The sequence below is a fragment of the Ruditapes philippinarum genome, unplaced genomic scaffold (assembly GCF_026571515.1).
Source record: "Ruditapes philippinarum isolate M1 unplaced genomic scaffold, ASM2657151v2 ctg4286_1_1_1_1, whole genome shotgun sequence".
NCBI classification, from domain to species: domain Eukaryota; kingdom Metazoa; phylum Mollusca; class Bivalvia; order Venerida; family Veneridae; genus Ruditapes; species Ruditapes philippinarum.
In genome coordinates this window covers 10,266-34,476 of record NW_026862160.1, presented here as the reverse complement: position 1 = coordinate 34,476, position 24,211 = coordinate 10,266, and the positions used below count along the sequence as shown (strand labels likewise).

The window sequence follows — 24,211 nt, the reverse complement described above, 5'->3', positions numbered from 1 at the left end:
TCGTTGCGTAGTCAAATTTAAAATGTTGTTGTCGGAATTGAACATAATCACTTCTTTCCGTTAAAAATTTAGTCAATAAAACATTATGTAACGTTTATAAAAGTGTATAAAAATGAACATATCTGTTTGTAAATGGTATATGAACAAAACATAAACAGGAATGTAAATGTAAATATTACAAAATATTTTAATTCAAAAATGTAAAAACTTTATAACAAAATGTCAGATAAAAATATCATATACAGTCAAACTAGCGAATCAGGGTCATACAAAGGAGATATCGAACATGGCCCTTATAGACAAGTGGTCTTTATTTTTGGGGTTGCTCTAGCTAATCAATGAAGAGTTATCGCTTTCATGTACAAGGTGATTCGGAGGCTGTCTTTTACACATGATTGACTGTATATCCTTTGTTGTCATAGTTTCCGCCAGGAATGATGTGTAAGCAGTAAAATAATATTTGATAAAACGACATTAGTTCCATTAGAACTAGATGAATAAAGTGGCTGATTTCTTCTGTGCACAAAAGTACGAAAGTACATAAGTACGAAGTATAGAGTGCTTTCGTCCTTTTTCATTTTCGTCTCATCATTAAAAAAAATCCAGGGCTTGAAATTAAAACATATCTTAATAAGATCGTTAAAATGATGGTTACATATTACAAAGTTTCTTATCCATTATCAGGAAAATATGTCACTTCTTATTCACTGAATGATATTTTTTATAAAAAAGTACAATAAACAAATAAATTGGCAAGACTTATGACAAAATGTGAACACGAAATATGTGTGTCGGCAATATTATCATTAGAATTTTGGAATCCCTTTTTTTATAGGTCAGCTGTGAATCAACAGCATCTTTTTAACCTTGATCTCTGAACTATGCAATTATTCTTCAACCAGTAGTTTCAATCGTATAAGTTCGGTCTACATTCTTACTTTCCGTAATCATTAGCTATACATAAAGCGGTAAGCTGATCAGATTATAGTTGCTCCTGGTACACACGCCTTTATTTATTCTTGATATGTCACGGAATGAGCCGTCTTATCACGAACAAATGTTGTGTGAATGCCTTAAATACCTATATAATTTTGTTCAACCTTAACAAATATCAAATATTTTTATACGTTATTATCTTCTGTTTGTCATGATTTGCGATACAAATATAGCATTTTCACTATAAATATGACTCACTAACATTTTTAGAATTGTTTTTCACTTCCGGTGGAGATTTATTTGTCACTATATCTCCATTAATACTTTTTTTATCCGAAACGCTGGCAGTTTTGCTTTGCTCCTCGTTTAATTTCTCCGTTTCTTCTGTTATCATAGCAAACTGAACATGTCTATAATATAGCATGAAATTGTTTACTAGCGCCGGAACTGTGAATCCGATCATTAAAACTCCCGCCATTGCGGTGCAAGAGCCCACTATTTTGCCCAGCGTAGTCTTTGGATACATATCGCCGTAACCTACGGTTGTCATGGTGATCAACGTCCACCAAAAACCACTCGGAATACTTTTAAACTCATCCCGATCATCTACATAGTAGATAAGCGAGGAAAACAATAAAATTCCGAGTCCCATGAACCAAACCAGTAACATAAGCTCACTAAAACTAGCTCTTAACGTATATATCAAAATCCAGAGGCCCGGAGAATGTCGGACGAGCCGGAAAATACGCAACACACGAATAACCCGGATGATGGTGATGTAACCAACCGCATCTACGTCACCTTTTAGATCGGGTCTAGCGTAATAAACAATGAATTCAATCAAGTCTGGCAAAATGGCAAGGGCGTCAATCACCGCTAGCAGTGATGTTGCGTGCTTCAACTTCTTTGGTGAAAAAACAAGTCTGGTGACATATTCAATAATGAAATAACTTAAACAAATAAGGTCCACCACTTGTAATGCAGGGTGTTTAATTCGAACTGTTCTTTCTTTGACGATATATTCACTCGAAGGCGATGACGTTGTTATGCCGCTAAGCGTCACGTTAGTTAACGATGATGACGTCGTGTTTAGAGTGTCTGTTGTTGACATTGTTGATGTCTTTGTGTTGTTGGGTGACAGCTCGCGTGATGTTTTTATAATAAAGTGGTCAAACGGTTCCGTTGTTTCTGCGAGGAAGGAAAAGATTGACACCACCACAAACAGCAGGGAGACAATACCGAATACCTGTATAATAACAAAAAGAATGACATCATGAATGATTGGGAGTTAATACACGGCCTTGTATGACTGGAAGATGAAAAATAGATGAAAAATGACACCAATAATATAATAAAATAGGACCGCGGAAGAAGATAATCTGTCCGATGAATAAAATAATGTTTTAAAGGGCCTCAACTCATGATCAATCACGTGACACTCGGTGAAAAACGTGCTTAGTTTTCCCACTACATGCATTTAAACAGTACATCGGTATACTCGTACACTGCATAGTAGGACCGGAAGGTGAAAATACATTAAGAATTACACCATTAATATGCATTGCTTATTTATTTATCGACACAATTAGGGTAATGTCATAACTAAGCCAAAGCCACACCAATTTTTTTTAGTACATTTTTGTCTTGTGAGGGGTGTTTTTCTATCGTGACGTCATTATTTGAGGAAATTCCAATATGGCCGCTCGCATACATGCTATCGGTGTCCTATTGTTATACATTAGTATTTCTTTGAATTAATTTGGTTCTTTTCAGTAATTGTTTATATTGTTGCAACTAGTAACTTATTTTATTTTTTAAAGAGATCTATTCTAGGATGATTAAAATAATCGAATAATTAACTCCAACAGACACTTCCGTTAAACTTAAGAGAAACTTTTACTAAGATTTATTTTAAAAGAAAATATTACTTTGGCTCCTCGTGACGAGTTGGTCCTATTCATAAACCGCCACACAACTGGCCGCCACCTCTTCCAGAACGTGCTTTCACCCTCGATAGCTTCAAGTGGTAACATGGTAGTTACCTTCCGGTCATGTTCGAGCCTCTTTAGAGCTTCCTGTCATAAATATATCATAATTGAAATTAGCTATACTGGCCAAGGAATGTGTGCTGTGCGCATGTTTAAGCGTTGCCCATAGTTGGGAATAAGTATACTAGTATAAAATTAATGTAATTTTCGACAGAAGTCCTTTCAACAAAATATAAACGGAGAATTTGGAGATGAGAATGTTGCTAAAGAAATATGAACTGTGTGTTGCTGTTGAGGCGTGTATAAGTATAAAAATGTAACTTTCGAGAGAAGTTCTTTAAACGAAATTAAAAATGGAGAATTTGAAGATGAAAATGTTGCAAATTCTAGAATTTTATTTCCCGAAGTATTTGTTATGTACAGTATTACACACTTTTTGAACTAAAATTTGAACTACATTTGCTTTAGAGTCTGGTTTTAGGCTCATATCAAATGTCACCTGAGTCAATCCGGCCCTTCGATCAACATCCGGGCAATATAATAATAGGTGATTCATTTACTAACGTGTAAATACTTGTTGCACTTATTTCGTTTCATCTGCGTATACTAACACTTAAAAAGTAAGATACATGTAAAACATTTCCATCACCTAAAGACGTCTCTTTTCTTCAAAGCTACCTATTTACCAATATACCTATGTGCGCGTCTTAAACAACGTAATCGGCCATAACTTATATACATAGGGATTGCAAATGCATAATCGGTTTGGACGAAGCTATTATGAACAATGTTTTGAAATCATTTTTACTTAAATTTGAAGCTGCGTTGATTGTTATAAAATCTAATATAGTTTGTACAAAACGTTTAAATTTGATGGCGCCTCATATATATTCTCTTTTGCTGAAAACCGACGAAATGAAAATGCACAGATGGAAACTCTACACTGATATGAAAAAGTTCACTGACAATTCAAAATAAAAATGCACACTGACGTAAAGAAACCGTACGCTTATTGTCATAAAACTTAACTTGTACTAGACTAGCAGAACTTTTTTGACGGACGGTGCTTGAATAACGTAACGTGCGTGCATCGTAACGTTTGTCCCAACGGTCTTTCTATATAATTATTATTGATGTGAATAAAAAAGATTTGCTTCAGACAAATGACTAAAACGTAATGTAGTAACGTACTTGTGTGGAATTCCATTCGTTATAATTAATCCAGCAGCACTGCTCTATTTTTTGTTGTCGTACACCCCAAAATTCCAGCTCTAATTTAGCAGACGGTCCGCAGATAAACGATGGCAAGTGGAGGCTTCCTGTGCGGAGGTAATTTAAAACTGACTGAAAATAGAATTTAAAGATTTATTAAAGTGTATTTGTGCGCAAATTTCGGATATGAAAGTTAATAATTGTATATGAAAGTAAAAGTTAGAATTAAACAATTAGGATTAACCCGAGATATGAATTTGTATAACAAATACCAGAGAACAAATCAAATTTCGGATATGAAAGTTAAAAATTGTGTGTGAAAGTAGAAGTCAGAGATAAACAATTGGGATATATTTACCCGGAGATATGTTTTAATCACAAACACCAGAGAAAAAATCAAAGTCTATCAGTCATTCTATGTTTGCAATTCTTGAAAAAATTGGCGATTTTTTTCTCTCATTCTTCATTATGGTTTTACCAAATTTGTTTCATTGTTTGGTTCGATTTTATCTCACACCGACACAGTATAGCTAGGTCATATGGTGACTTTCCAGCTTTACTGGTGGAGAAAGACGTCAAGAACCACGACTCCTTTTGTGTGAACTCTATACCGAGTTAAAATGTCTTTGTAGCATAGACTTTTATATAAAAGAACGTATTAATCTTAATCTTCGTTTTTGTTGTCTTCTCAGAACAAAAAAGGTTGTTGTTGTTGTTGTTGTTGTTATCATTCAATGAGAAAATGCATCGGTCGAATTATATGCCGGTAATAAAAATTTAGAAAAGTGTTATCAATTTCAAAAAGTTAAGAAATAAAGTATTTTAGGCTGTTTAAGGCATTGACAATTCACATTAATAACTTAATACCAATGTAATTACATGTATTAATAATCCATTCGAATTACCAAATATGAACCAGCATATGCAAAAAAATAGTCCTTAAACCATTCGTAACGGATTAGAAATATTTTGAAATAAGTTTGATTTTTTTTGTTTGCTCATCTTGTGGCATCCATCTAGAAGCAAAAATAAATACCATAGTTCATAAACATACTTTGAATATATCCGGGTCCCTGTCAAAGAAATATTCCATCCGGTCCTCCACATAGTACGAGTTGATGAAGTCAGAGTCGGACAGTCTTGTATGGACATTTGCTTCAAGCGTCCGCCTGAAAATATAAACGCATGTAGAGGTATTTCAACTATAAAATTTGTTTTGCAAGATTTGACGTCTGCAATTGACTTTTATCTAATTTCGGCCTTTTCATTATTTAGTGTTCTTTACCATATATGTTCATTACATATATGATGCCTATGAAATGCCTATGAAAGGATTGATTACAAAAGAATCTTTCTCTAAAAGCATGCAGTATTCCCAAAACTCTAAACTTATATCAGACTTTTACCTTCTTAAACTAACAATTTTAGAGATAATTCTTCCCAAAACCAAGAGGTCAAAGTCCCTTCCTATGTAAGGGAGAAAATTCATTCTAACGTGTAGTTTTAAACTTGATAAGGGATTGCCAATAAGTTACGGTTTTGCATCTCACCCTTGTAGGATATTGGGTTCAAGCCCTGCTGAGGTCACAACCGTGTTTCCCTATATATTTCTGTCATTTTATTAAGTTCATACATTTAATTTACCTTTCACACATATAAGATGGTTACCCTATAATTTGGCTGGGTTTTAGTAACTATTTAATTTATTCACAGGCATGCGCACTTATACACGCATGCATTAATCTAGAGAACAGCTTGACACGTGCAAATATCTCCGTTTAAATTGGTGTTCAAAGGATTGAGCTCTCGATTCAATTTTCACATACGCAGTGTAATTTTGATTCAAAATTGTTGATTTAAAGATTTTCATTGAGTATAAATACGAATAATTTATAAATAAGAATTTGGGCTCGGTAATTATATAAATAAGAATTTAGCCTAGTTAATTAATGTTTTTGTAAATTTGTATATCTTATCCATTGATACACTGATTTTAATGTCTTTGATAGGTTATACTCAATGGGTTTTATGGGATAAATCTGATACAGATCAGAGAATAACCATAAAAAGGATTTGAATGAGGTCACATTTTTACACATTTGAAATAAGAATGATACTTCAAAAATTGATCACGGCCGATACACTTATAGTTCTGCCAGGTGTCGTTATTTTGCCCTTAAGCCCGAAGGAGAAATATTAAGATGAATTTAAACAATATCAAACTGTTACTAAATGCATAAAGATTGTAAATAACGAAGACTGTTCCTAAAGCGCAACGGAGCATTCGGAATACATCGCCGAATACCCATATTCCGTTATTTACCGAAATTTGACAGAAAGTACCGAAAAGTTGCGATTGATAATTTGAGGGGAAAAAATCTTAACTTCTCATTTGTCGTTTATCAAGTGTCCGATTTCATTTTTTTTCTTCCGGCTGGTTAAATAATAATAATTCTCTTATATCATATGTAATCGTTCGGACCAGAATGATGATTACTTTACATTCATTTTTGAAAATGATACATTTTATAAGATAAAAAGAATCTTGACTTAAAGATAAAGTTTAAACATGAAAAAAGATTTTTGTTTTAATCATGCTTTGTATTGTGGCTAAAGGAAAATGTCTTACAAAAATCGCCATGTATCTCGTTTAGATAATTTACATTTTCGCCCAGTCACGAGATTTCACCGTAGGACTAGGCCTATGACACATATCTGCTTCCGTAGTTTCAATAACATCAAAATTGTATCATACAACTTTATATCTTACTTGTCACAATTTTAAGAATGTGACAAAAGAGCCGCGTCACGACAAAACAAACATAGAGCGTTTGCGACCAGCATGGATCCACACCAGCCTGCGCATCCGCGCAGTCTGATCAGGATCCATGCTGTTCGCTATAAGTTTCTCCACTTGTAATAGAGTTGGTAAGCGAACAGCATGGATCCTGATCAGACTGCGCGGATGCGTAGGCTGGTCTGGATCCATGCTGGTCGCAAACCCACTATGTTGGTTTTGTCGTGAATCGGCTCAAATGTACATTATTCATATGAGAATATATCTACAAGCTAAAGGTCATCTCTGAATTGGAGGAAAGAGGCCTATCTACGTGGAGTGTATTTATAGACACGTGTATAGTTTCGAGTCAGAAAAAAAGTAGAAAGTATATTTTGATTATTTTAAACATTAGAGAGAAGATCCCCAAGAGTGAGGGAAGAATTCTCATATACTATAGGCTTACCATATTACCGAAAACAAAATTGTAGATCTATTATGCTTTTGCATCGCTAAGCTTACCTGAGGGTTTCGAATCTTATACCGCCCACGTTAAAAGTGATGATGTCATGACTATGAATTTCTGTGACGTCGTCAGGGGGTTCCATCATCGGTTTCCCTTCTAGACTGTCGTCTTTAGGACTGTAAAAAAATAAATAATCTGTGTTAAGCTCTCTGTCGTACTAGTTATCACCAACATACTGTCGTATTGTAACCATCGTACTTTCACAATCGTATTGTCATGATTCGCGCTTTTTTTGCTCAGAAAAAAACGCGCTGGCTCTCACGGAACAACGTTTCAATACGCCAAAAAAAATATATATATAGAACGACAAAATAAACATTTGGCCTTTGTATATAGTCTCATCAGAAAGAAAGCATCAAACTAAGCACTACGGTGTTCCGTTTGGACAATCGTGATTTTTATTTGTTTGGGTCGTCAGACCAAACAAATAATGGTAGCGAAATTTCAGAGTCTAATGTTCTTAATTGCAAATGCCGAAAGTAGTCCACTTTTTTGAAGCGGTTACTTCCCTTTTGTATGTACACTAAAGCCGAAAAATTCAGGGGAGATCACTGCGTAAAGATGGTCAAAGACAGGCGCATCAATTTTCAAGCAAAGTAATTCCCGAATGGTCGAAGATTTCTAATATTGTTTTCTGGTATTTTCTGATCGAAAATAACTAAATACAAAGCGGACATTCAATCTCTGACACAGAAGTTTATGACAAACCTAACAACAAGTAGTTCTCAAAACAGCTTAAAACTAGCGATTTAAAAGAAAGAAATATTTTATTTTGTTACAAGTATCCAACAAATTACAACTCATTTAAAGTTAAACAATAGCGTTGGCTTATAGAATTGTCAATAAATGCACAATCACAAATTACGCGGATGAATATGATTTTATCAATGAAAATACTATTTTTAGCCATGTAGATTACCGAATACTACACAAACCGAGTAGTGGAATATATAGATTCTACATGTCGGACTGTTTGGGCGAGAGGATTTTCGCTAAAATATTTACTTCAATTTTAAACAACAGGTTTACCCTGAACAAAATACCTCGAAATTAATAAGGATTCCTGAATGCAATGGAAGTTCTAAATTTAGAATGACTTGATATTATTCAGACACACTGTGTATAACTTCTCCGTGGTACAGTGGTAACGCGCTCGCTTAGTGAGTGAGAGGTCTCGAGTTCGAATCCCAGTATAGGAAATTTTTTTTTTGTTAAATTCTTTTTTTAATTGTTTTTGTTAAGGAAGTAGCCATGATTTACAAGGATAAAGTGTGGCTGTCGTAAAAAAAGTACATAAATGATTTTTTGATGCAACTCTAGTTATGCAGAATTCCGTATGTGCCTTACAAAATGAATTATAATACATAAAAATAAACTTATACAGGAAAATGCATACAGATATACAGTACGATTTAGATTGCAAAGATCAGAAAATACCAAAGAACTTGAAGCCCTTTGATTCTTTATAAATATACATGCTTATAGTAAGCTTCAGGATTATTTACATCTGTGTTAAACAACAGTTAAAAGTCGTTACAAGCCCTAATTTAGAATAATATGGTTTTCTTCAGGCCGTTCACATATAAATTTAACCGTGGCTGAAGGGTTTTCGGGCTCGCTAAGGAAGCGAGAGGTCTGGAGTTCAAATCCCAGTAATATTTACTTCAATTTTAAACAACAGGTTTACCCTGAACTCATTTTTTTAAATTGTTAAAGTCAAATAAACATTGGATTGAATATCAGTGTTGCAATTAGTCTTATAGCCAATTTACTACAATTAAAACGCTGGAAAGCATTGGTGGCACTAAACATATAATCTCACAACCTGCACCTTTCTTACATTCTGAGACCCAAACAAATTCAGCGCCTTCTGTGCTTTGATTTTTCTTCCCTACCCGCGATGCACGATGGTACGATGCTGAAAACGCGATAGTACGATGACACGATGATGAAAACACGATGGTACGGTGGTGAAATCGCGATGTCGCGATGGTACGATGATGAAAACGCGATGTTATATCGCGTTTTCACCATCGTACCATCGCGTTTTCACCATCGCGTTTTCACCATCGTGCCATCGCGTTTTCACCATTGTACCATCGCGTTTTCACCATCGCGCCATCGTACCATCGCCTTTCGGTCAGTATGACCAGTACACATACAGAAATATGTCAGATTCTGATACGGCAGATAGTAAAAAAAACATGTTTAGAATACTTACTAATTAATTTGAGTTATAAATAATAAAACCTTTATCTTTACATCAAATATTCCATTTATATTAGTATATTGTATATAGATCAGACTATTTGATATATGCTAATATAAGCTTATATGTATGTTTTATGTATTAGACGGAGTTACCGCTCTTTAGACCTCGCGTGCATTCGTTTTGTATATATTGCGAACAGCGACAAAAAAACTGTCTGTGATTTTAAAGAAGTCATGTGTGCATGAAAATATCTTGTGACAAGGGTAAGATTAAACTGCAGCTTTTAAAAACCTACATAATTGTAGTCGACATAGCAGACGACAGACGGATAGATTTACAGCTGTGCTTTAAGTTTATACAAACAAGCACATGATTGTTTTAGGTTTAAGGATAACGGATCAAGATTTCAAAATTTTATTTATTCATGGGGCATTTAGCATGCTTTAGATGTGAACAAAAATGCATAAACACGGCTGTCAAAAGTTAAAGAAAGTGGCAAATACAGATTTTGACAATTATCCTAATCAGTATGTATGCGAGCCGCCATATTGGTACTTTCTCAAAATAATGACGTCACAGTGGAAATCACCCAGTCACGTGACAGAGAAGTAATGAACATCACCAGTATGTTTAACGAAAACTGTCATAAGAACGCGTTTGTGGCTTCGGGTCTTTTGCCGATCAATAAGGGTTCAAAACTCGCGACTATCCGAAAAAGCGAAAACACGAAAAGAGGACAAACTTCCTTTTGAGGCGAAGAATCGAAAATTACGACATTGCGTAAATTAGCCACCATGCATACTCTGCGATTTTCTTACGGCGAAGGAAAACAACTGATGTTGTTTTTTTTCTTCAAATTAATAAACTCGTACATGCTGAATTTTTGAAACTGACTTGTCTTCCATATTTAGACCTTTGAAGATAACTATGAAGATGAAACTTAAAGATTTATCTCGCTTTACATCATATATGAACTTTACCATATTTCAGGAAAAAACAATTCATTACATTTGGTGAATTTTCAACATAATATGTACTAAATGAAAAGCGAACAGTGCAGACATGGACATAGATGTGCCGGCTGATCTTGGTCTACACTGGTCGCATGGGTTGGATTAGTTATCGCTAGAAGGCTAAAGATTTAAGTTCGTTAGGTTTTTTAGTTGTTCAGCCAGCTGCATCTATGATCTCTAACATGTGTATTGATGACTGATGGCTTATTTGGGCGTGGTGGATGGGGGGGGGGGGTGTGTGGAGAAGTCAACTGGGCAAGGGTAAAATAAAGGAAACGACATTGCATATTAGAACAGCTATATTTCTCGGAGTGCGTTTAAAATACATGCATTACAAAATGTTAAAATTTACAATGTGAAAAATGTCAGATATTAATAACATTTACTTGACTGACGTAACAACTTCACGTTTGTAACAGTTTTACAGTGAAGCTATTATTCATAAGTATAAACACGGTAGCTTTCTTTATGAAACATGCTAGCCGTATTCTGATGTTTATACCAAGTTGTAAACACAATATACAAGTTTTATTAAAACATTCCAAAAATTGCTACATGGGGATCGCTGGATTTAAATCAGATTTTGGTACGTTAAAATCGGCCGTTCACCCTTGGACATGGTTTGGGACAAAAAGTATGATTATTGTCCCAGATTTGCCAATAACCCGCTGGGACCAAAAGTGATTAGCCTTTGCAACCAATATTTAGAGCCGGGCCAGCTTCATCAGTTGGTAAAGTTTGCAGCCCATTTTTTGTATATTCATTTCAGTTCGACTGTGTTGGAAATTGAAACACTCTATAGAATCTATAGAATCCGTTCCTGGAAACAACCAGAACTAGGCAATTTATGTAACGTTTCTTGCTCAAGGAAACAACAGCTTGCCCCTGTTAAGGTTTGAACCCACGCGGTCAGCACTCCTTAGTTTGATACTGAAAACCCTTTAAGGTTAAAAGGACTGTTCCAAATAAAAAGCAGAGCAACCCATAACACAGATTCAGCAGAGCAGGTTGTGGATTAAGGCCGATTGATAAAACGACAAAAATTTTTTAGATTAAAATCGAATATAAACATATCACGTTTTCCCATAATGTAACGAATGAAAGAAACTTCATATTTAACAAAAACCAGTGTGTTACTTTAATAGCTGTAAATGTCATTTTCATACAAAGTTACCACATTTTCATAATAAAATAAAAAGTCCGTCTTGAATTTGCACCTGGCTGTACAATTAACTGTTTCGCGCGTAAATACGGGTGTTTAACTTTTTCATGTTGTTTCATATTTTGCATTTTTGTGTATGTGCTAAATATGTGTATTTTGATAACATTAAAAAGGATAAATTCCTATAACATTTTAGATATCAACAGTCTGTTTTAAAATTATAAGTGCACATCGGTCATTAATATAGATATACAGTGGTCCTCACTTGATACGAACTCGAATAAGCGCACACTCGGATATGAGGAACAAATGCATCCCTTCCTTCCGTCTTTAACTAACATTAATATCCTCGCTTATAGCATACTTGCTTATAGCGTTAACTTGGTTTTAAGAAACACCAAAATTAGGTCCATTACAACCATTTACAGTCTAAAACAATGGTAATACATTTCAATATAATTATATACACCAGATAGCTTGAGTATCCAAATATATAAATAAAATATGTAATTTGTGACTAAGTGATATATGAATTGAGGACGAGAGATCAGTGGTTTTACGCAGGTGCCGGCACGTGCAAAGAGATATCTAGAGACCTCTCCCATCCAACCATACTAGCCACTGCTACCGTCCATGCCATCCTCCAGTCCCACCCAATATAAACGGTACTATAAAATCGCCATAAAAATCTTATCAAACTCGATGTCATCCAATTATGCAGTAAAACAAATATTTGCATTATTCAGTAAATAATTGTAAATGTTAACGGACCAAAAATTGCATATGCATGTGGCAAACAATGATAATTTAGTTGTATTTTCTACTTTAAGAGATTTATTTATTTATTTATTATATTGTCATAAACATCATAAAAGGTGCAACTCTGTCTCTGTAACACGGACGGACAGACTGTTCTTATATTACAAAAAAAGCATTTAGAAGTTATACTTATTTTTGTCTTTGCTAAATGATTTGCCGCACAAAACGAAAGTTTTTAAAATTCTTAAAATGTATACATTATTAAATATTACCTGCATTTTACAACAACAACTGTACAGCTTAACCTAGATAAATACCTGAACCATTTATGCAAAAGAAGCTATATAAAAATTTAAACATTTAAAACATACTAAAATAACGCATTAGAGTATTATTTTGTGATTAACCGTAGAGTATAGGATAAATCTGCTAATATGCAATAAATACCTTTTCTTTTTCATCCCTCGCTATTTCCCCTGTTAGTTTAATTCCCCGAAGAAATACAAACGCGCACGTGCGATATGATTGTCAACATTATCAGGGTCTTTCAAAGAAAGCACTGATAAAATACGGTATTATGTAGGTGTCCGAAAAAGTGAATACACCCAACTAAGTGCCTATTTAACCACTTTAAGCATTTCCATGGATTCGTTATCCTAACACTGCATGGTATCTCTACTTTATTTCTTTGTATTTCATAGTTAAGAAATGAAGCAGGGTCACTCTTATTTAATGTTGATGTTTTTGGTATGGTGGCTGATATGGGCCATCAACAGTTTTTGTCTCGTGATGTAAAAATGCGAAATCTCTTTTACACGAAACGGTGAAAGTATGAAAGTGTACAACACGGAAAGGCAAATGTAAGAAATTAAGAAAAAATGAAATACGTTGACTTTGTTATATTAAACCGTTTCCTGCCTTCGCGTTCTATAAACGTCACGTGAAAAATTGTAACATGGCGTTTATTGGACACTATATGGTGAAGATGCGCTTGAGTAAGAACTATGTGGCATAATAAATAAGTTTGTGTGATGAAGGATTAAACCGGCTACAAATTTTGCCATTCATAGCCCGTGAGCCTTGATATTGATATTGAATAAATATAATATTATGCTACTTTCCTGAGGTGAAATGTTCAGTAAATAAATCACCTCGTGTTATACTAATCTCACTTACATTTTTACATCCTGTAGCAAATTAAATTTATCTGAAAATATTGAAAACATTTACTTCAAACCAATTCAACTGATTCAAAGTAGCTTAGATACATAACAAATTGGGTTGTTGCTTTATATTTTTACATCGTTAGTTTTATCTCAAATACTGGTATTTTACTTCGTTAGTAAAGAATTTTAATCTTAACGGTACGGAAGCGCATAAGTGACATGTGGGATTTTTTCTTCTTACTATCTCGTGAACAATAAGACAAAAACAAAGATTAATCCATAACCACGAGATGATTTGAAAAAGAATAATAAAACAATAAAATGCTAACTCGTGAACACGAGATGATAAAAAATAAGAAAACAAAAGTTAACTCGTGGCCTCGAACTATTTTTAAAAAGTTTTTTTTTCTGCATCTTGACTCTTTCTTTTCATTTTAAGATATATTTCAGTATATCTCAGGCGAAGTAATTTTGAAACACGTTTAATAAATGCGTCTACATAAATGCGAGTGAAAAAAAACGCCACAACTTTTAAAAATGTTTATATACCCGTATTAATAATTGTCAAATTACTTTGAGGTTATGGGTACCATGTTTTAAGTTTCTTTACAAAATTTAAGTGCTTGCACGGAATGAAATGGCAATTTAATCAATTTGACTGTAAACCTTAATTAAATTACAAATCAATGTCCTATACATACATGTATAGTTAGTTAAATGAGAATTTAAACGAGTTTATCTAAATTCTATAAATATTAAATAAAAATTGGGGAAAACGATTAACTTAGCAAGATGTATATTTGATGTCGAATGTTGGGACATATACAAACCGTGCTTTGTAAGATATTGCACGTGAAAGAGATTATTTGGTCTAAAAGTTACCATGCACGGGTTATTTAATATATATAAAGTTGAAAAGTACATAATGATGTAAGGACTCAATGGTTAAAATATCATCAGAAAAATTATCAGTAATTTTAGTATAACCTTAAATCTTCTAAAACATTTGATGATCTTGTCCAGCTTCAGTTTTGTATAACTTTTCATAATCAATTGTGGGGTTATCCCCCCTATTGTCTGATGGATTGCGTTTACGGATCAGGTACAGTATCATAATTGCAGCCACCCTTTATGCCTGCGTTATCGTAAGAGGCGACTAAATGGGTTCGAATTACTGGTGTCTATGCATCTCTTAGCTCAAGAAGGTGAGATGGTTTTGACCCCTGGTGTTGCTTAAAGTTTGTAACACCCGAGGTTAGCCAAAATTACCTTTCCCTTTTCGGCGCCATATGACCTAAACTGTGTTGCTGCGTTGTAAAACCAAATAAATGAACACTCAAGATGTATGCTTAAAGCTAGCCAGCCAGTGAAAAGGCAGTGATATAGGGCTTCATACACTGGTGGCAAATGCTAATTACTTTAGGTTCAAGCAGGGTATTTATAAGAATATGCAATAGTAGCCAGAACACCTGGATTGGTATCTACTTTTTTAATCAATGACCCATCCGAAAGTTTGACAAAGTGAAAGTGGCAATAAACGGATACCTCTTGATATTACCGAAGCAGGACGGAAAAGACCGAAGATTAACGATTGCAGCCATAATGTAGATTTATTCAAATATCACATGATCACGTGTCATGAATGCATTTTGCACAGATCTTATCAGTCAAAACTCATAAATCAAGTAATTTAATGTTAAACGTGCAATTATTAAATACACACTTTAATTGAATTCTCTAAACATCTTATGCTGATAACGATAAAAATTGAACCAGTGAGTCACAGCATTATTATTATATGTTCATAGAAAAGGTCTTTGCATAAAACAAGACAAAAAATGTTTTGACATGCTTATTAGTGTTTATTTTATTTTTGATCTGTCATATTTTGTTGCACGTCCGGGAATTATATATAGGGTTTTATATATAGAGAGAGGGGATATTTGTTTAGTTCAAGTGACATTATGCCCATCCAAGGGTTTATAGTGAGTGAACGGGTGAAAATCAAAATAAGTTTTCATTTTGCCATCGTTCCTTTTAATCTAATAAATAAGTTTGCATAAACAATAAATAACGCACATGTCCAAACAAAATTTCTGTAAATATCCATTAGAATTTACCTTTAACGCTTATTTTATAAAAAGAGTGGGGCAGTCTTTTTAAATTTAGGCAGATTTATAATATTATCCTAAACATTTTTCAATATCAACTGCTGGTCAAACACCATTTTGACAGTCAATCTTTTGAAAAATAAAGTCAATTCAGCTCAACTTGACTATGAAAATATGAGCATAATGTCACTTTCAGTATAACATCGGAATAATATATATTAAAATTTTCACCGAGTGAGCACCAAAAGGTATATTTCACGAGTGGCACACGAGGTGAAATATATTTCGATCTTACACTAAACTTAACAAATTTTCTTTTTATTATATGCAAAGAAACGTTAAATTAAGACATTTGAACATAATACTTAATGATAAGCGATTCAAATAATAATAATACAACGTGACGTAATTTACGACGTCACGTCATTAAGTTGGTTTCCAGTACTGTGCACGCTGATATTTCACCGAAACAGCATAGCGGGCTTAAGTTCAAAACAGTGAAAAAATATCAAATTGATAACTTCACTGTTTCCAACAGTGAAAATATCAGTTTTTCAATTCACTAATATATTTCTATAAACAACCGAAATGCATTTAATAAAAAGAGAATATTCATCTTTTATTATTATCATTATTATTATTATTATTATTATAATAAATTATTATTATTATTATTATTTTATTATTATTATTATTATTGTTATTATCATCATCATCATCATCATCATCATCATCATTATTAATATTATTATTATTATTATTATCATAACTATAATTATCATAATTATTACTATAACAAAAAAAATGCATTGTATGCAAATACCTTTTCATTTCAAGTTTACGAGATAATATTTTCTAATCCAAATTTTTTAACATAATGTGTATCCCATACGTGTGTTTTCCTTAAGAGATAATAAATAAAAAGAACACACTGATCTAGGATTTGATAATCTCTAAGACATGATAATCCCCCTGAGTTATATTTGTTTTAGGGGTGTTTTCATGATAATAAATGACAATATTTTCCTTCTTTTTTATTTATTTTGCCACTGTCATAAAATGTTACTGAAGAACGAAAGTGTTTTAAAAAAACAAGTACACAAACTTATTGGATACAAAAAGGTATTTAAAAGTTGATCGATTCCCTAGTGCAAACCGAACAACATGATTATAACCAAGATGTGGCTAATATGTTGACTTTTTTACTTTTAGAAGAAAATAAAGGAGTTCCGATATTCTGTAAAATCATTTTCATTCGAAATATACTTTCTTGAAAATGCATATATTATTCTAAAACTTTATGCAGTGAATAGTGGCCAAATATAAGACCACAAGTTTTCAGTTTTTGTTTTAGAAGCACTGTACATGTGTAGGTGAAATGGCGACGTTCCAAGAAGAACGTGCCATTCCGTGCATTATTTTAGGAACAGACGGGCACTGAGTAGAACCACTGACGTTCCGTATGTCACCTGGATAGCTTCCTCACATGAAAGAATCCAAAGTCCCTATCTGAACATGAACCCACAGCGGTGAGGGGCAAGTGGCAAACCCACAGCGGTGAAGGGCAAGTGGCGAACCTACAGCGGTGAGGGGCAAGTGGCGAAACCACAGCGGTGAAGGGCAAGTGGCGAACCCACAGCGGTGAGGGGCGCAAGTGCGAACCCACAGCGGAGAGGGGCAAGTGGCGAACCCACAGCGGTGAAGGGCAAGTGGCGAACCCACAGCGGTGAGGGGCAAGTAGCAAACCCGCAGCGGTGAGGGGCAGTTGGCAAACCAACATCGGTGAAGGGCAAGTGGCGAACCCACAGCGGTGAGGGGCAAGTGGCGAACCCACAGCGGAGAGGGGCAAGTGGCGAACCCACAGCGGTGAAGGGCAAGTGGTTTGTAGTCAACGACCTTAACCACTCGCCCACGGACGCCTCCACAAGTTTCCTGAGGACGACAAAGTGCTAATAGGTCGTAAATGTGTTTAATACCAAACTAATGGGTGATTAAACTGAATTTTAAACTCCTTTAAACGGGTTTTATTTAACCGTAAACTGAAAATGTTTGTTAAATGTATCGCAACACAATATTATATCTTTGCTTGAGCGGATTAAATAATGACAGATATCTAGGATACGATTTACTTGAAAAGTTACTACATGTATAGTAATGTAATATATATATATATATATAAAAACATGTTAAAATAACTATACTGTCTCAATGTGTTCGTTATAAGCGGATATACTTAAAAAAATAAAGAATCAAAAATGCTTCGTCAATATATAAATGAGCAGTGTCATGACAAAACCAACATAATGGGTTTGTGACCAGCATGGATCCAGACCAGCCTGCGCGTCCGCGCAGTCTGATTAGGATCCATGCTGTTCGCTTATCAACTCTATTACAAGTAGAGAAACTGATAGCGACTGATCAGACTGCGCGGATCCACTTGTCTGAATCCTTGCTGGTCGCAAACCCATTATGTTGGTTTTGTCATGACACGGCTCAAATGAAGTTTTCAAATTACGATACTAGATTATTAATGTTTAGATCATATGTAGATATAGTTAAACCTACTTGTATATATATAACTTACAGGCCCAAACTAATGAAAAGTTTTTACTGTGTATAAGAAAGTATGTGTTAGTCATCCTGTTTTTGTATTTATTTGTTTGGGTCGTCAGACCAAACAAATAATGGTAGCGAAATTTCAGACTATTATGCTGTTAATTGCAAATGCCGAAAGTAGTCCGCTTTTTTGAAGCGGTAACTTCCCTTTAAATGTAACACTAAGGCCGAAAAATTCAGGGGAGATCACTGCGTAAATGTGGTCACATGACAGGCGCATTAATTTTCAAGCAAAATAATTCCCGAATGGTCGAAGAATTCTAATATTGTTTTATTCTTTATATATATACATGCTTATAGTAAGCGTCATGATTATTTACAAAAGTGTTAAAACAATCAGCGTCGTTACAAACCGTAATTTAGAATAATATGGTTTTCTTCAGGCCATTAACTTGTTAATTCACCGTGGCTGAGGGGTTTCCGCGCTCGCTTAGGAAGCGAGAGATCTGAAGTTCAAATCCCAATTAAGGCAACTCATTTTTTTCAAATTGTTTAAGTCAAATAAACATTGAATTGAATATCAGTGTTGCAATTAGTCTTATAGCCAATCTACTACAATTAAAATGCTGGAAAGCATTGGTGGCACTATACAAAAACGAATAGTTTTATAATCTCACAACCTTCACCTTTCTGACATTCTGAGACCCAAACAAATTCAGCGCCTTCTGTGCTTTGATTTATTCTTGTCATTTATATTTAGTTTAGTCCATGCAATATATCATGTTAACTTTCGTGCCATTGTACTTTTTATGCCATTATATGTGTATGCTTGTATGTATGTTAATCACGAGAAACGTGTAGTTTAAGGGCACACTATGCCTCAAAAATCCATATTTCTAATTGTTTGGAAATGTCAAGAATAGAGCATGTTAGATGTTTTGCAACTAAAGAAAGGAGCGCTGAGTGTGAAGTGATATGTCATAAAGGTAGCAAAATGTCAACAAAACAGTATTTTGATTTCAATTCAAAACACTAATTCACCATAATCATACCAATTATTGCCAACAGAGCAAAAAAGCACTGGAGTATTTTTTTTTGAAACTTTAACAAGACACAAAGAAAATAAAAATGTTTTGAGAAATAAACATGATAGGATTTCTGAGGCATACTAGGCCTTTAAGTGACAAATAAACGTTCTTCTTCATGTAAATGAAGGTCCTCTATCTCTATGACGTATGTAAAGAACGAATAATTGTGTACGATTTTTTTCCCCAAAAAATCATTTACTCACTTCTGCATAGCGTATAAATTATAAGTTTGTAACAAGAGCCGCGTCACGACAAAAACAACATAGTGGGTTTGCGACCAGCATGGATCCAGACCAGCCTGCGCATCCGCGCAGTCTGACCAGGATCCATGCTGTTCGCTGTCAGTTTCTCCACTTGTAATAGAGTTGGTAAGCGAACACAATGGATCCTGAACAGACTGCGCGGATGTGCAGGCTGGTCTGGATCCGTGGTGGTCGCAAACCCTCTATGTTGGTTTTGTCGTGACGCGGCTCACATATTACTGCTACAAACGTATGTATATATAACGAACGTCACTGTCAGCGTAACGTATACGTAAATTCTGTACACGAGTTCAAGACCTATATACAAACAAAACATAGTAAAACAGAATCCCTAAAGAAAGCCCAACACTACAAAATTGAAAAACTATTAAAAAATAGTTTCGGTCCTTCATGTAAAAAAAAAGTGGAGTCCCTTTAAATTTGGGATTAAACTCACGTGCAGAAATAATGATTACAAAGTAGAAAAATATTGCTTTTTTCAGATTCTTATAGTTTTCATTCGTCGTGATCAGATGAATAAGACGTTTTCAAGTGCATTTCGACGGGTGAAAAGACGAGATTTTACATTTAATCATTCAAGCGCATTGTGCGGTATATACCGGCATGCGGTATTTAGTGTGGTGCCTCATCACATTTTTAAGTACCACTCTTTAATTTTTACATTGAAATTCCCTACCATAATACTACGTATCAGCAAAGCTAAAAGAGCTCTCCTAACATTCAAATCACAATGTTTTTAGGGCATAAATTATAATTCTATTGATAATGTCGGCCAAGAAAATTATTATTCATAGGGAATAGGTTTTCTTGAACTTTGTGGTGTAAGAAAATGATCAAGAAATTTAACGTTTGAAATATAAAAAAAAATTGAGCGACACTTACCTTTATGTAGCAACTAGATTTCCATGAAAGTTTAGAATCTCATATTGATAAATCCACAGAATTATTTGCAATAATGATCAATCGAATTACAAATGTATTATTTATCTATAAACAAGAAGTGTTACATAAACGTCAGTTGTGAACTAGGATATATACAAACTGTCGTCTGCGTTCCAGGTAGATGATGTAGAAAATTTAAATCCTGTTTAGTGTACAATTTTGACATTTAAATGTGATCACAAAAACAGAAATTGATTTAAACTTTGAATGCCGAATATGATAAGTGGGAACATACTAAATTAATTCCTGTTTTTGTATCTTCCATGGTTACCCCGTCCCCACTGTCAGGGAGAAAAAAATGTCAAAGTCTATTCAAAATTGAATAGACAGCTTTTAATATCAAAATTAAATTTAAACATTCATGCTTTAGTTTCTTTTCACCACTTTTTGAAAATGACTTGTAAATGAACATTGCTAACAACTTTTAAAGCTATAAACTTCTAGATCAGTAAATAAAATAAAAGAACATCTAACTTAAAGACTCCAAAATAACATTTTTTATATATCTGGAAATCATTTTACTTTTGGCTTCCTGATAAGAAAATAATTGGAAATTGCATATTGTACTATTCTTAACCCTATTTGATTGAAAAGGCGTTGCAACGCCTTTCAATTTTGGGCCATTTTATAATTACTTCGGAAGAACAGAGCGAGCAAACGATCTGATATGTTGCATCAAATGCAACATTATTTAAAGCAACATGCCTCCAGAGTCCAGATTTATGCTAATTTTCATGAAAATTTTGAAAATGTATTGAAAAGTAAAATATTGAATATTGTGCAGTGAAAAACAAAGAAAGTAGTTAAAAACACATTGCAAACGACACCTACAATCAAAAAAAAAAAATACAAAAAAATAGAGGTCAAAATACAAATGTATGCAAAATTATCCCTTACTGCGTTAGTAACGCAGTAGAAATATGGTAATATACACTGCACAATCAGTCTTAAATCGCACATAACATATAAATCATTAACTGAATCTTGAATCTTTTTACTTTTCTTAAAATCTTGATATATTTTTCTCAAGTTTGATTTTCTTGAAATATTTTGGCTTATCTGGAGGTCTACTGCATTCACGTAAACAACACCGTAAACGTCTTTTGGCGATATTTTTAAAATGATATAATCAGTCATTATAATGTCATAACTGCAATCAATTATTACAAATATATTAACTCCGTTCATATTATATGTAAAAATGCATAATTTCGTTCCCTGTTTCTTATCTTTACCATATCATGAAAACAGATAAAGTAAACATTCAGTTTGCCTGTCCTTATAAACATATTTAATTGGCAAAACAAAATCTTAAAATATATACACAGTTTATAAATACTTATAATCATATCAATGTGCTTGTTGTGTGCATGTTTTAATGTGGGATGTGAGTCATTCTCCTCGGTAAATGAATAAAGCGTGTTCTTTGTGTATATATTCAATAGACCTTGTAAAGATGAATGTCTTATTAAAGTCCATGTTCAAGTTAAATGAACTGGATGAAAATTAAAATTGAAAAGAAAGACGAAAATTGAGATTGTTGTCCAAGGGAGAAAACTCGTATGGTCATAATTGAGTATTGTACAAGTTACGGTTCATTCATATGTAAAAACTTGCATTATTCAAGAAAAAAATATTCAAGAGCGCAAGAGCGTTGTCAGTCTACGTGTCGTGCACTCGGGTATCTATCGGATGGATCACAACTATCTTTCCATAAATTAAGCCATTACTATTTAGCAAGCTCGAAAATGATTAATAAATGTATAAGCTAACTTTTTTCACAATCGAGTTTAAATTAAAATACAAAGCAATTTCAACTGTATAAGTATAATATATAATGTATACGGAAAGTACCGAATAATGCCGGACTTTCACGAGTTTCACGTATGTGATACGTAGTGTGTAAAGTTACGGTACATTTGATGATTTTAATGACGGTTAACCACAAATGTGTTTTAAATTGGTTTAAATTCAAGTACGTATAATTCTGAATAAGGAAAGAGGAAGGCATTTTTCATCTGTCAAGTTCTTTTTTAAATTTAAATGTATAACTAATTACTTTTGCTTTACATTAAAAATGGTGATACAAAAATGTATTTATACATGATAAGGACATTGCCCCCCTCCAACATCACCCCCCTGAAAATGAATAGATAAAATAAAATAATAATAATGATAATAATAATGATAATAATAATGATAATAATAATAATGATAATGATAATGATGATGATGATGATGATGATGATAATAATAATAATAATAATAATAATAATAATAATAATAATGATAATAATAATAATAATAATAATGCTAAATTAATAAATAATTAAAGAATAGAAAAGTGATTTAATAACTATAGATGCACTTTTTCATTAGATCCACCTGATTATCCAGGTTCTTTGAATGAAATAAACAAATTTACACGGACAGATATGGATATTTGAAGGACAAAAGCTTATTCTTTCTATTCGTATTAAATCGTACAAATAACAAATTGGTTCTTACATTTTAAGCATTGGGACCATTCTTGATTGATATAAAGATTGCGCTGGTCCTGACCGTCTTCCGTACATGACGTTTTGTGTTGACAGCTGTGCGCAAAGGAACACGACGTCGTGTTCTTTTGCTATCCGTCGTCTGCTGCAGTGCACGCACGCGCGCCTTCAAAGACGTCGTCTGCTGCAGAACAAGCACGCGCGCCTTCAAAGACGTCGTCTGCTGCAACTGGCACTTTCAATCGACGTTCCCTAAAGTATGTTATTTAGAAAGTATTGTCACTTTTATGCACTTTCTAACTCGATGACTTCGAATAGTAAAACATCTAAAACCAAAGAACGCATAAATGTTTCTTCAAATGATATAAGAAATGATATAAAAATATCCTTTAAAATTCAATTTGTTGTACGATAAATTCCATTTTGTTGTTCTGTCATTAAGAACATTACGACATTTTTGTGTATAAACAAATTAAAAAAAGTAAAAGTACATACAACATTTCATCAGACGTTGTATGCATACGCGGCACAGTTAGAAACCAGCCAGCACAGCATGTCTTTTAATTTAGCAATGCGCGCTTCTTTGATCCAGTTTTCATGCCATTAAACGGTATTTTATATGCGCATTAATCCAACGTTTAATATAATCTACATTTAAACCATTAATAAACATTGAACTAAACATATCAAAATGGGGCAAACATATTATACATTTTCAATTCATCAAGAAGCCGAAAAAATCTGAAGAAATCAAATATACCGCATCCGTGTGTCAATTCAAACCCCCAAAATTTATTCTTTTGTCAACGGTCATGTAACACTATAGTGTTTGTTTAATTGCTTGGCCATGAAACGCTTTAGCCTTAAATAAAAAAAATGTTTGTTTCCTCCCCTTTCCCGCTAAATACCTAGCTGCCTAAAGCATTTTATGGCCAAACAATATATATTTTTTTAAACTTTAAAGCGTTAAAGAAGAGTATACTGTATGATGGAGAATAACGTC

At 33.7% G+C, this 24,211-nt stretch overlaps 1 protein-coding gene across 4 annotated transcripts; it reads right to left on the bottom strand.

Moving 5' to 3' along the window:
• Positions 1 to 3: 3 nt before the first annotated feature.
• On the bottom strand, positions 4 to 23,606 carry LOC132718145 (potassium voltage-gated channel protein Shaw-like). 4 transcript variants are annotated; one of them, XM_060701770.1, is made up of 6 exons: positions 23,219 to 23,606; positions 7,435 to 7,554; positions 5,191 to 5,305; positions 4,116 to 4,268; positions 2,865 to 3,011; positions 4 to 2,182 (listed from the first exon to the last, which is right to left on the bottom strand). In XM_060701770.1, the coding sequence occupies exons 1-6, from the start codon at positions 23,284 to 23,286 to the stop codon at positions 1,178 to 1,180; spliced, it is 1,608 nt and encodes a 535-aa protein (XP_060557753.1). In that variant the 5' UTR covers positions 23,287 to 23,606; the 3' UTR covers positions 4 to 1,177. The 4 variants fall into 4 exon arrangements, with proteins under 4 accessions (XP_060557753.1, XP_060557756.1, XP_060557755.1 ...); XM_060701773.1 differs by lacking the exon at positions 23,219 to 23,606 and adding an exon at positions 20,651 to 20,807 and having other exon boundaries at positions 5 to 2,182; XM_060701772.1 differs by lacking the exon at positions 23,219 to 23,606 and adding an exon at positions 16,685 to 16,788 and having other exon boundaries at positions 5 to 2,182.
• Between the last annotated feature and the right edge of the window lie 605 nt (positions 23,607 to 24,211).